Genomic DNA, 13,131 nt, shown 5'->3' on the forward strand with positions numbered 1-13,131 from the left:
TTAACATAATAAATGACTTTAACTTTGACAATAAAAAGATACAAAAAGCTAATTGATTTAGTAAGTTAGAGTTTACAATTGGTTAGAGACTTGCATCCTAAGCCATAAACAAATTTCTAAAATTTCTTCTGTCCTTGCTACTCTTCTTCATAATCTTTTTCTTCCTCGTTGGAATTGCTACTTCTTCTTCATAACCTTCTTCACTTTCTTCCCTCTATTTTCTTTTTCCCCGACCCATGTTTTATGTTTGTATATCCTGTATAAAATTATGAAAATGAGAAGATCATCAGTGACTTTGACAGTTACATGGTCAGTGATGGTGATTAACTGTAACATGGCTAGTGACATAGCCAGTGACTCGAGGTTAACAGTGACCTTACTAACTAGGGACCATCCCTGGCCAATGAATTCACTGGCCAGTGACTTGTGTATAGCAGTGACCTGGTCAGTGACATGCAATGTTGACTTGCCCAGTGACTTAACAAGTGACGTAACCAGTGACATAACCAATGACTTGAGGTTAATAGTGACTTGAGATTAGTGACTTGGTCAATGCCTTGTGTATAACAGTGATATGGTCAGTGGCATGCAATGTGCCTTGCCTAGTAACCTGGCTAGTGACTTGAGGTTAACAATAACCTGGCTAGACTTGAGGTTAACAGTGAAACGGCCAGTGACATGTAATGTGACTTAACAAGTGACATAGCCAGTGACTTAAGATTAACAGTGACATGGCCAATGACATGTAATGTGAGTTGCCCAATGACTTAACAAGTGAGATGGGTGAAACAGTGACATGCAATGTGACTTAGCCAATGACTTGGTCAGTGACATGTGCATAACATTGACATGTTGATGGCTGAGACATGGCGAATAACATAGTCAGTCACTTGATGTTAACAGTGACCTGGCCGTGTCACTGGTCTGAGTTAGCCAGGTTAACAGTGACATGGCCTGTGACTTAGCAAGTGGCATATCACCTTACGTGAAATATACGTATCACAAACATGTAAAGGCACGTCCAAGTCTGATATTTGCAGGTTCAGAGACAATGCTTTAGCTGAGACCCCATCCCTAAATTGCAACACGAAATTCAATATCAAGAAAAATAATGATCTTGTTTGTCCATAGCATCATCCTTGTCCCCAGGAAATACTTGTACTACTGTACAATGAATACCAATAAGAGGATGCTCCTCGAAACCAATTTTTCAAGGCTCAAATGTTGGAACTTCATCTAAACGGGAGTATAGTGCCCAATATACTGTTCTATTAATAAGATTCCTGTAAGGATCCTCCTCTCGCTTCTTGATTAAGTATGCTAAACTTCATTCAGTTTCAGATTGTATCTCCAAATACAATTTGTTTGCACTGTCTTTGTCTTTCAGGATCTCTTCCCTCCCTTTAGTTTCTATCGGTTTCCCAAACAAATGGTAATAGCGGCCTGGTAAGTTGGGCAGAATTCCTGGAAAGAAGAGGTCTTGGGTGGCAACTTATCCACTTGTATCCTCCCTATAACCAGACCACATTTTTGTTACGTGAACGATCAGAAGAGAATTTAAACTTACATATAAACATTAATATAGATTGTCTTTCAGGATATCTTTACCTCAATTTTATAGCATCATCATTAGCATCGGTGAGATCGCGACGTCACGTACCACAGGGATCTTCTTTATGTCATTGTAGTCGAGAATCAACTGCCAAATGCAATACAAGAACCAAGTTACAATGTGTTAAATTCAAAATTGTAGCTCAAGACAAAAGGAGCTGATAAAGAAATGATATTTCATCACAGATTCCAAAGTACATCATAAGATGTTAAAATTTGAGGTAAAACATAAATGTCTATTATATTATTCTTGGTAAAGAAGAAGATATGCCTACATATATGGCCACGGAAGAGACTACTAAGATGGAGTTAGGCTCTATCTATCAGAAGCAGAACAAAAAAGTGAACATCAAACAGAAGGATTGACAGAACTGTATAAATGATTTATACAAACATGTATTTTGGTTGAGGGATTTAAACTCTGCAAGGTACAAACCATTACTACATTGGTGATGGGGATGATACTCCACAAAGCACGGGTCTAAAGCAAAGGAACAACACCACACCAAAAACAAAGGAACAACAACTATAATATGCTGCCAAAGCTGCACTTTAATATTCAATATATCGATGAGCCCCAAGGGCTTACAATTACTAGGTTAAATAGAACCAACGTTCTACTTGAAGGGAAACTAATGAAAGCAAAAGATATCCAAAGATACTACTTCTATCTAAGCAATTAAAGACAAAATCTGCTATGAATCAAAACAATAAAATAAAAGATATCTTGCACTACTTTCTAACATAATCATTAAGATAAGGTGGGATTTTAACACTTCTCTTAGGCCTGCACGTTGCATCAGTAGATGCTCCTGCATCAGACTCCTGGGGTTGGAAAGGACTCGACCTCGAGTCAGAACTAGCAGTTGTGTTCTCACCATGGTAAACTTGCAAATCAGCCACATTGAATGTTGGTGAAACTCCAATATCACCTGGAAGGTCTAGTACATAGGCATTTTTACCAGCTCGCTTCAACACCTTGTAAGGACCTCCACCTCGATCATGCAATTTGCCATAATTCCCATGGGGAAACCTTTCCTTACTAAGATTAACCCAAACTAAGTCTCCCACTTGAAACTCGACATGTTGACGGTGCTTATCGGCAGCTTCTTTGTATTTCTTATTGTTCTCTGCTAGTTGCTTACGAACCTGCTCACGTGTCCTTTGTATAAACTCAACCATATCCTTTGCATCCCCACTGAATCGATCATTAATTGGTAAAGGGACCAAGTCCAAGGGGCTGCTGGGGTTTTGACCATATACTGCCTCAAATGGGCTCATGCCAATACTTCGGTGCTGGGAACTATTATATGCAAACTCTGCCTGTGGTAATGACACACTCCAGCTTGCTTTACTACCTCCTACTAGTGCTCTCAACAAGTTTCCCAAGGTCCTGTTCACCACCTCTGTTTGTCCGTCAGTTTGGGGGTGATTAGCACTACTAAACTGGAGTTTTGTACCCAACTTCCACCATAATGTGCGCCAAAAGTGCCCAGCAAACTTAGTATCTCTGTCTGAAGTAATGGTGCAGGAATACCATGCAATCTTACGATCTCCCGAAAATAAATATGAGCAATATGACTAGCATCCATTGTCTTCTTGCAAGGCACAAAATGCGCCATTTTTGAGAAACGATCCACCACCACCAAAATTGAATCATATCCCTGCTGTGTTCTTGGTAAGCCCATAATGAAATCCATACTCACATCTACCCATGGAGCTTGAGGTTCAGGCAAGGGTGTGTAAAGCCCTGTGTTTTGACTACGGCTTTTAGCCAAATGACAAACTCTACAACGTTGAACATACCTTAACACCTCTTTTGACAACTTAGGCCAATAGAATTTTTCACTAACCAGGGCTAGAGTTTTATCTCGTCCAAAATGGCCTCCTAAACCACCATGCTGTTCCTCGATGATCCAAAGCCGCAAGGAGCAATCAGGAATGCATAGACGGCTTCCCTTGAACAAGTACCCCTCCTTGACATGAAAATCATGTGTAGGATTTGATGCTAAACACTGTGCCCATATACTCCCGAAATTAGGATCTTATATAGCTCCTTTAATTGCTCAAACCCAACTACTTGAACTCCCATGATGGACAGCAAGGCCTCCTTGCGACTAAGTGCATCTGCTACTTTATTTTGAACCCCAGATTTATGTTTGATCACAAAGTCATACTCCTAGAGCTCTTCTACCCACTGTGCATGCCTTCGGTTTAGTTTATGTTGGCTGTTAATAAACTTTAATGCTTTATGGTCAGAGTAAAGAACAAACTCTTTGTAGATTAAATATTGTCGCCACTGCCGAAGAGCCTGCATAATTGCATAAAATTCAACATCATAAGTGGAGTACCGTCACCTTGTCTCGTTGAGTTTTTCACTGAAGAATGCTATCGGCTTCCCTTCTTGACTTAAAACTGCCCCCACTCCAATTTTTGATGCGTCACAATCCACCTCAAAGACTTTCTAGAAATCTAGTAATACCAAAATAGGTGCTTCGGTGATAGCCTGTTTTATTGCTTGAAAACTCTTCTCCGCTGCCTCGGTCCATTTAAATGTGTTGCTCTTCAAACAATCAGTCAAGGAGCAACAATGGAACTGAAGTTTCTAATAAATCTGCGATAGAAGGAAGCTAGTCCGTGAAAGCTACGAACATCGTGTATGGATTGTGGTGTTGACCATTCTAGAATTGCCTCAACCTTTTTTTTGTCTACTTTAATACCATCAACAGAAATAACATAGCCAAGAAATATTAAGCTCTCAGTAAGGAACTCACATTTCTTCAAGTTGGCATAGAGTTTTTGCTCCCTGAGCACTTCAAAAACCTTCTTCAAGTAGTCAATATGTTGAGATGCATCGAGGCTATAAACAAGAATATCATCAAAATACACCACAACAAATTTTCCGATATATGGATGAAATACCTGGTTCATCAAGCGCATGAATGTGCTTGGGGCATTTGTTAAACCGAATGGCATGACCCACCATTCAAATAAGCCATCCCGAGTTTTGAAGGCTGTTTTCCACTCATCACCAGGCCGCATCCTTATCTGATGATAGCCGCTCCTCAAATCAATTTTTGAAAATATTTTTGCCCCTGATAAATGATCCAACATGTCGTCCAAGTGAGGGATGGGAAATTTGTACTTCACTGTAATTTTATTGATGGCCCTACTATCGACACACATACGCCATGTCCCATCTTTCTTTGGTGTGAGCAATGCTGGGACTGCACATGGGCTCATACTCTCACGGATCACCCATTTTTGTAGCAATTTTGTCACCTGTCTGTTCAACTCCTCATATTCCTGCGAACTCATACGATAGTGAGGTCTATTGGGCAAGCTAGATCCTGGGATAAGGTCAATATGGTGTTGGATATCTCTCATAGGGGGTAACCCTGCAGGTAACTCATTCGGAACAACATCACCAAATTCCTGTAGAATGGAAGTTAACTCAGAAGGAATATTGCAATTATCTAGACCTGTGTCTTTTACCATTAGTAAGTATAATTCTCCACCACTTTCTTCTTATTCTTCAAGAAATTTGCTCATAGATAGGAAGTTGCTATTCTCCTTTTTGATTGCCTTGGGGTTGTTCTCAGACTTTGATGGTCCCAAGATTACTTTTACATCATTCTTGACGAAGCTATAAGTATTTTTATATCCATCATGCATTGCTCTTCTATCGAACTGCCAAGGACATCCCAACAACAAGTGACAGGCATCCATTGGAGCCACATCACACCACTGCACATCCTGATACTTGTTGCCAATAGAAAATGCCACTAAACATCGCTGGTTGACAACCACATCATTCCCTTTTTTGAACCATGAGAGCTTATAAGATTCTGGCTTTCGCTCTGTCTTCAAGTTAAGTTTATCAACCATCTCTTGTGACACTATATTTTCACAACTTTCCCCATCAATAATAACATGACATACCTTCCCATTAGCAGTGCATTTAGTATGAAAGATGTTGTGCCTCAACCAATTGGGACTGTCTTCTACTTTTGCTGTATTCATCACTCTTCAGATCACCAATGACTCACCATGGTCACTCCAGGTGATTTCTTCATCAGCTTCTTCATTGTAGTCATCATACACAGGTGGTCCATTCATTTGATCACTTGTCTCACCAAATTTGTCTACTAAGCTGACAATTCGTCGATTAGGACATTCAGATGCAATATGTCCTAGTCCATAGCATTTAAAACACTTGACATTCTTCCTACCTCCATCCTTAATAGCGCGGCTCTCTTGGGATATATGTTTCTGTACTTCTGCTGGCTTTCCAAGCTCTACACCTGCTGTCATCTTTGTGGCCCCAAACCTTTTGCTCTAAATCATCTCCACCAGGACGCTTATAGCGTGGCCTTTGTTGTTTCTCTATTTGAATCACCAACTTATACACATCATTGTAGGACCAATATGGATGCAGCACCAGAACATCATGTATTTCTTTCCTTAAACCTCCGAGGTATCTTGCAATAGTCTGCTCTTCAGTTTCAGTCACAGCACATCTCATGGTTAAGAGATCAAACTCTTCTGTAAAGTCATCAACAGATCGTAGACCTTGCTTCAAGCCAGGCAATTTTAGAAAGTTATCTTGAATATAATTGTCTGGTAAGTATTTCTCCCTCATTGCTTTCTTCATCTTTTCCCAGGACTTGATCTTTGGTTTTCCCAAGCGTTCGTATAACGTCCTGAACCTAAATTCACTGGTTTACTAGTTGTTGGACAGTGAACGACAATTTGTTTTACCTTTACTCATTTTCGGTAACTTTAGTGGCCCTAAATTGTTGACTTTTGTTCGGGTCAAAATTTGAGAAAGTTTTCTTCATGAAAGTTGTAGAGGGCGTTAAACCGAGCGTGTGCATATGTGGTACGTAAAAATCGGAGTTCGTATGCGAAAGTTATCAGAGAAAAGGTAAAGTTACTGTTCATGGTAGAAATTGGTATAAATAATGAAAATTTACTGTGGTAGGTTTCCAAATCCGGAAACCCACCTTTCTCTCTCCTCTCCCCCGATCTCTCCCCTTTCCTCTTCGGGTGATTTCTTCTCCCCTTCGATTCGCCGCCGTCCGGCCATTAACCGGTGGGCAACAGGCCACCACGTGATCGCCTCTTCCTCCTCTTGAAGCTAGTGCCCTTGTGTTTCGGCGATTTGGCCGGAAAACTCCGGATCGAAGCAAGTAACCTCATGGGGCAGTTTGAGCTTTTCCGGCGATTCAGCCATTTCCGGCCGTCTCCGGCCACCAAACCGGCGTCGAAGGTGGGGTTTTTGCCAAGGATCATTTCCCCCCTAGCCTTGAGCTGCGATTTGCAGCATGGAAGGAGAATCAAGGAAAGCCCGATCCTAGGGTTTGGGATTTTTCTGGAAATTTTTCACCGGCCGAATTGGAGCTCTTAAAGGTAAAATTGAATTGTGTTGTGGTTGAGAAAAATGTTGGGTCTGATGAGTAGGTGGCGCTGCTGAAATTTGGTGACCATTGGAGGTGGTGGCCACCGGCGCGTGAGCCCCACGCGCCGCCACTGTAGGTGGAGCTTGAAGGCGCGTAAGGCAGTGTTTTAATTACGGTTTTTAGCCCATTAAATCCTATAAATTGTGTAGAGCTTGTAAGTGAAGTTTGATAATTTTTGGAGAAACTTGGAATTATTTATGAATTTTGAAGTTTAGGGTTTCGATTATCGAATTACGAGAATCCGACCGTCGGATATCTCTCGGTTCTGCCTTGGAACCTTTAAATTAACGAATTGGTATTAGTGGTATAATTTGGGCTAAATCTGAGGAGAATTGGGAGGTGAAATTATGAGGAATTGATTTTAGGAATTGTATTAAATTATTGAAGAATTATTCACGGAATATAATTGTGTACAGGACGACGTACCGAGCTATTGCTCGATGACGGAACACGAATGCGTGATCGTCGGAATAGTACTGTGAGTGGACTTTTATTTTTCAAAGAATGATGCATGCTTTTATTTAATTGGTTCCGAGGTTATAATTTGTTTATCGTATTAATTTCCCGAGCATATGGTTAATTTCAGGAATGGTTTTGGATATTTGATTATTTGAAGGTTTTATGGCGTGCGGGGTCATGTCATTGGATTATGCTTATTTTCTTTTATTTATTTATTTCCGATGTGATTTCCGGATTTACACTATTTATATTATATTTATATTCGGCGATTTGAGATTTTTATGAGATTTTCGAAATGAGATTTCGATGGAGTAAATCTTTATATTTATTTATCTCCTATTTATTTTGAACTTGAGATTATCTTGGCGTGTGGGACACGTCGTTGGAAATTCATTTACGAGAGATGGGGAAGCTTTATGTACTTATGGATTTACTTGGTTTTCGGATTTTCTGTTGCCATACTTTGGGTGACTTATCATTGCTAGCATTGATTTTTCGCCTTTGTGGCGCGGTGATGGGATCACCGTAGCCCTCCGCCTTTGTGGCGCAGGTTACTGTCTATGTGACAGTAATTCTGTAGCCCGGTATCCTATCGCTACACTTAGTGGCGTAAGGGTATATTACGGGAGTAATGGGAGTATTTTAGCCTGGGAGGCTATCACCCGAGCCTGGGAGGCTCACTCGTATGGCTATCGCCTTCCCCTACTCACTTTACTACTTAAGCTAGCGGGGCTAGCTGATTTTCGTTTAACCAGCGGGGCTGGTCTTATTTTCCTTGAGTATCAGAGTTCCAACTTTTCTTTTAATCGTTTGTGACTAGCGGGGCTAATCGGTTTTCATGAATGGAATTCCTCTTGTTTTATTTTCGTTAATCCTTGCATGCATCGGGAATCTTTTTTTTTTTAAAGAAATAAATGTGGGAAAGTATAAAATCCATTGGGTTTAAAAATTGTTTATTTTTGTCCACTCACGCTAACGTATTTTATGTACTTTCCCCTGGGCCCTTCGGTTTCAAATGCCCAGTTTGCAGGCGAATTGGTTGAGGTCGGGCGTACACGGAGTTGAGGCATAGTTAACAGCATGGCTTCCGCATCTGTCTTTGAATTAGGTTTTCCTCTTATACCTTTCTAGTAGAATTGCTCTGATTACCTATGAGATTTATGCTATCCGAGTTGAGATGTGTGTTTTGTGAATTGGAGACTGTTGTTGATTTGGGGAGCAGGGTGGCTCCAGGAGCATAAGGATGAATTGATTGAGAAGTGTAAATGTTTTCTACAGGTTTGGGTAGCCCATTTTAGGGGAAGTTCCGCCAAATTTTTGATAGAATTTCTTCTAAGGTGGGCCCCGCAAGGTCACTTCGGATTTCAGGGTGAAATCCGGGGCGGGTCCTGTCAGTTCGTGTCGACCTTTCAGCTGTTCCCACCATGCAGAGGCATTTTTTATTAGTTTGATTACAACCATCTTCACCTTGTCTTCATCAGAGACTGCTTTATAGTCAAAGACACGCTCCACAATATTGAGCCAATTGATAAACACATCTGGCTGGATCCTCCCTTCAAATTCTGGCAGGTCCACCTTCATGTCAAAAGGTTTGTTGCCATGTCCCTCTTCACCCGGCTCACCCAACGGAGCACGGCGGTGAAAGGGGTTTTCCTCCCACTCCCCGTCAAAACGCCCTCTGTTATGGCCTTGAGTTTCGATGCGAGCCATTCGATCCGTAAGTTGTTGAAGCACCCTTTCAATCTCCTCCATGTCGTTGTTGTCATTGTCATGACCCTCCACTCGGAATCCTCCCCAACCACGCCTGTTGTGAGCCATGGAATCCACCACCTCCAATCGAGCTTTGATACCAACTGATGGGGATGATACTCCACAAAGCACGGGTCTAAAGCAAAAGGAACAATACCACACTAGAAACAAAGGAACAACAACTATAATATGCTGCCAAAGCTGCACTTTAATATTCAATATATCGATGAGCCCCAAGGGCTTACAATTACTAGGTTAAATAGAACCAACGTTCTACTTGAAGGGAAACTAATGAAAGCAAAAGATCTCCAAAGATACTACTTCTATCTAAGCAATTAAAGACAAAATCTGCTATGAATCAAAACAATAAAATAAAAGATATCTTGCACTATTTTCTAACATAATCATTAAGATAAGGTGGGATTTTAACATTTCTCTTAGGCCTGCACGTTGCATCAGTAGATGCTCCTGCATCAATTGGTTATCCTTGTTTTTCCTATTTTAGAGAATCGCCCCTGATACCAATTTAATCCTACATATTGGAAATGCAGTGCATATCTACTCTCCACGAACACCATTGGATTGGTAACATTACTTTTGTTATCTTTTTCAGAGATTAGAAGAAAATTATAAGAAATATTAATGAGAGCCATATACCCTGTCTGAGATTCCATAAAACTGTCATAAACCCTGAGAAAAGGTCCTTAATTTTACCACGAAAAGTTTGGAGTATAACAGTTACAAAAGCTTACTTCGAGTGAGTCATCTTCTCCTACAGCTGCAAATGGTACAATTGTGGCCCCAACAAATTCAGGTTGATCAGGCCAGAATAAGTTGTATTCTTCACCCTGCCAATTATAGAAGCACCCTATCATCTTGGGCAACAAAAAACTATGACATCTTTGATTACTCTGCAAAAACAAAGAGATTCTGTATATTGTGTTTGTATTCCTTTGCGACCCTGAATGTTCTAGTTTGGAGTTCCTTTGTTTTTCCGAATAAGCTGAAAACAAATTTACATATGCATATGTACCTTCTTTCTCCTTTCATGGTTATCCTTTACATAATAAATCTAATAGCTATGATAGGCACAATGGCCACTTTAGCTCTGGCTCAAAGATATCAAAAGAATATTATCTTATTCTTTTCTTGACCAAAGAAGCTTAGCTTATTCTAAATAAGCTCACACACAAATATGCAGTCACACACACACAAAAGTTTGTGATGGAATTTTTACATTTCCTATAATGAACATCTCATTAGTTCTAAAATACTTTCAAAGTTCTAGCGAAGCTTTTATTCATTGAATCCAAAGTAAGTTGATTGGGATGTCAACACTTCAACAAATGTAAATAATTAAATGCTTGATCATGAATCATGGCAACACACAAACCCACTATGCACAGTAGATGAAAGAACCTACACAAAAGGCATACTGACAATACTGATACACAGGAGAAACAGCTTCATATAGGCATAGCACAACCAAGCTGTTTCAAATTTCATGTCAATAGCTTCAAATTGAACAAGTTTTTACTAGAATTGAGTACTAATCAAAATATCAACCAAATCGATTTCAGAGAACATCTCAACAGCCTCATGTCATATAATAGGTCATAAAACACCAAAGTTCATAAAATGATTTTCACGAATCTTCACCAGAAATTATGTCCTCCACCACCTCTGTTTTGCTTTTCTTAAAAGCTTCTCTATCTTTACCCAAATCGATCTCTTCCTTCTTGAAACCCTTAAGGGCAGAATGGGAGAAGAAGAAGAAGAAGAAGATAGAGAGAGAGAATTGGCTTTTAAGGGCAGAATGGGAATCACAAAAATTAAAAACTGATATTTTTTAATATCAAATCATTATTCTTAACTACTAAATTAATATTACTAATATTTCATTATGAACTTTTTTATCAAATGAGAAACTATCTGATATGACACTGTAATATGACATTTTCCATCAATTTCTATAATTATATATTTATATATACTTGTTAAATGAAACAAAAAATATCTGAAAGGCAAAATTCTTTTTTTTTCTTTATATTTTGAAAGGGGCGAAAGACCAAATTCTTAAGTTATGAAAAGAGTTTTAAATTTTTTCATGATTAAATAAAGGGTGGTTCTAGTTTGACCTCTAAATTTGATATTTGGACCTCCAACTTTTTTCAATTATTAATAGACTTTATCAAGTCAAATGAAAAGACAAATAAGGACAAAGAGAGCAAAATGGAAAAGAAAAAAAAATACTCTTCTTACCTCTTCAAATATAACATTCAATTAAATTTTTTTTTCTTTCCGAAATTTCCTTATATTGCCATATAGTTTTATAATTTACCTAAAATAATTAAGTAAAAATAATAATTTCTATGCATGGCCCATCATTTAATAAAAAATAAATTCAAAACAATCTGATTTGGAATTTTCTTAAACTAAATTCATTGAATATTATGTGATCTCGATCTTCCAACCTAAAACCCTTAAAATCCTTCTTTTAGCAAATTCAAAGGGATTCCAACAACATATCAAGATCGAGAAGTAACCCTCTAATTAATTTTGGTGGAGGAGAGACCTACTCATAAGAGTAATATCATGTGATTTTGATTCATTCTTCTTGTCGTGATTGAAGATAGAGATAAAAAGTAGAGTAACTGATTGTATCTCATGTTCAATGGTGTTTTGGTAAAAATAGGGAGGTCTACTTAACTTTTCAAGTATTCTAAAAAGTAAATTAGAGGTGTACTAAGTATGGGAGATTCAAATAGCAAATTTGGAGGTCTAACTAGAACCACCCTTAAATAAAACAAGTTTCAATTATAAATAATAAAAACTAATTTCAAAAATATTTTAAATCGGGATTAATTTCATCACAGCTAGTCTATTGCCTCGGCTCGAATGTGGAACTCTCATAATTCAGTATGGCGAAGGTTGTTAGTGGTCCTCTGACTTCGTTCCATTCAAGTTTCATGATGTTGTGGCCCTCCTAGTTGGTAACTGTTTTTGTTTTTGTCTTCCTAGTTGGTCACTTTGCCATCTTGTTTTCCATTACTGTGCCTCTCCTCCACATTTTGTAAGACACAACTCCTCATGCTTCATTGCACTTTCATGCTTCATCCAAACATGAAACCAGCTCTAACAAATGGTCTCATCTACTATCAAAATCTAAATTCAATATCAATCTCAAATGTTGCATCGTGTTTGCAACCTTCAGTACAAAATTGAAGCGTCATATATACTCTTCCCGTAATCTGATCAAGAAAACAAGACTTAGAAAGTTTATTTTTCATGTTATAAGTCGAATCGAGTCAAAAAATATGACATATTCTCTAACTAGGAGTTTTGAATTGTGTCACATACAGGGGCGGAGCCACGTTGGGGCACGGTGGGTCCTGTGCCCCAGTGCGATTTTGTTATATATATAACTGGTTTCATCTTTAGCATTGAATACTGTCTTGATGTAGTGGTTGAGGCATATATTTGTGTGAGGGTAGTCTCAAGTTCGAATACTATTAGCAGCAACGAGCTATTTTTTTTTTCTAAATTCTTTTTTTTTTTCATTAATACTGTTATTTCTTCTCAATGTGCTAATATTTTTTTTTTAACATTAATATTTCTTCTTAGCAAAAAAAAAACATTAATAGTATTCTTTCATATAGTTTCAAAGTTCAAAGATAAATTATATTTCCATTATGAAAAATTGTCTAAAATCTAAAAACTATAAGTTTGATTAATAAAATATATAATTTAAAAAAATATTGATCTTTCCCTAACCTTATTCTAATTTTTATTTCTATTACAATTTTGATATATTTTAAGTATAAGTTTCAATTTAAAAAAAAAAAAAAAA

The 13,131-nt window shown here is 38.3% G+C and overlaps 1 protein-coding gene across 1 annotated transcript; it reads right to left on the reverse strand.

Moving 5' to 3' along the window:
- Positions 1 to 5,109: 5,109 nt before the first annotated feature.
- Positions 5,110 to 5,662, reverse strand: LOC121050199. The gene has a single exon (XM_040509595.1). It carries the CDS (start codon positions 5,632 to 5,634, stop codon positions 5,140 to 5,142), a length of 495 nt encoding a protein of 164 aa, XP_040365529.1. The 5' UTR covers positions 5,635 to 5,662; the 3' UTR covers positions 5,110 to 5,139.
- Between the last annotated feature and the right edge of the window lie 7,469 nt (positions 5,663 to 13,131).

The sequence above is a fragment of the Rosa chinensis genome, chromosome 6 (genome assembly GCF_002994745.2).
Source record: "Rosa chinensis cultivar Old Blush chromosome 6, RchiOBHm-V2, whole genome shotgun sequence".
In the NCBI taxonomy this organism is placed as follows: Eukaryota; Viridiplantae; Streptophyta; class Magnoliopsida; order Rosales; family Rosaceae; genus Rosa; species Rosa chinensis.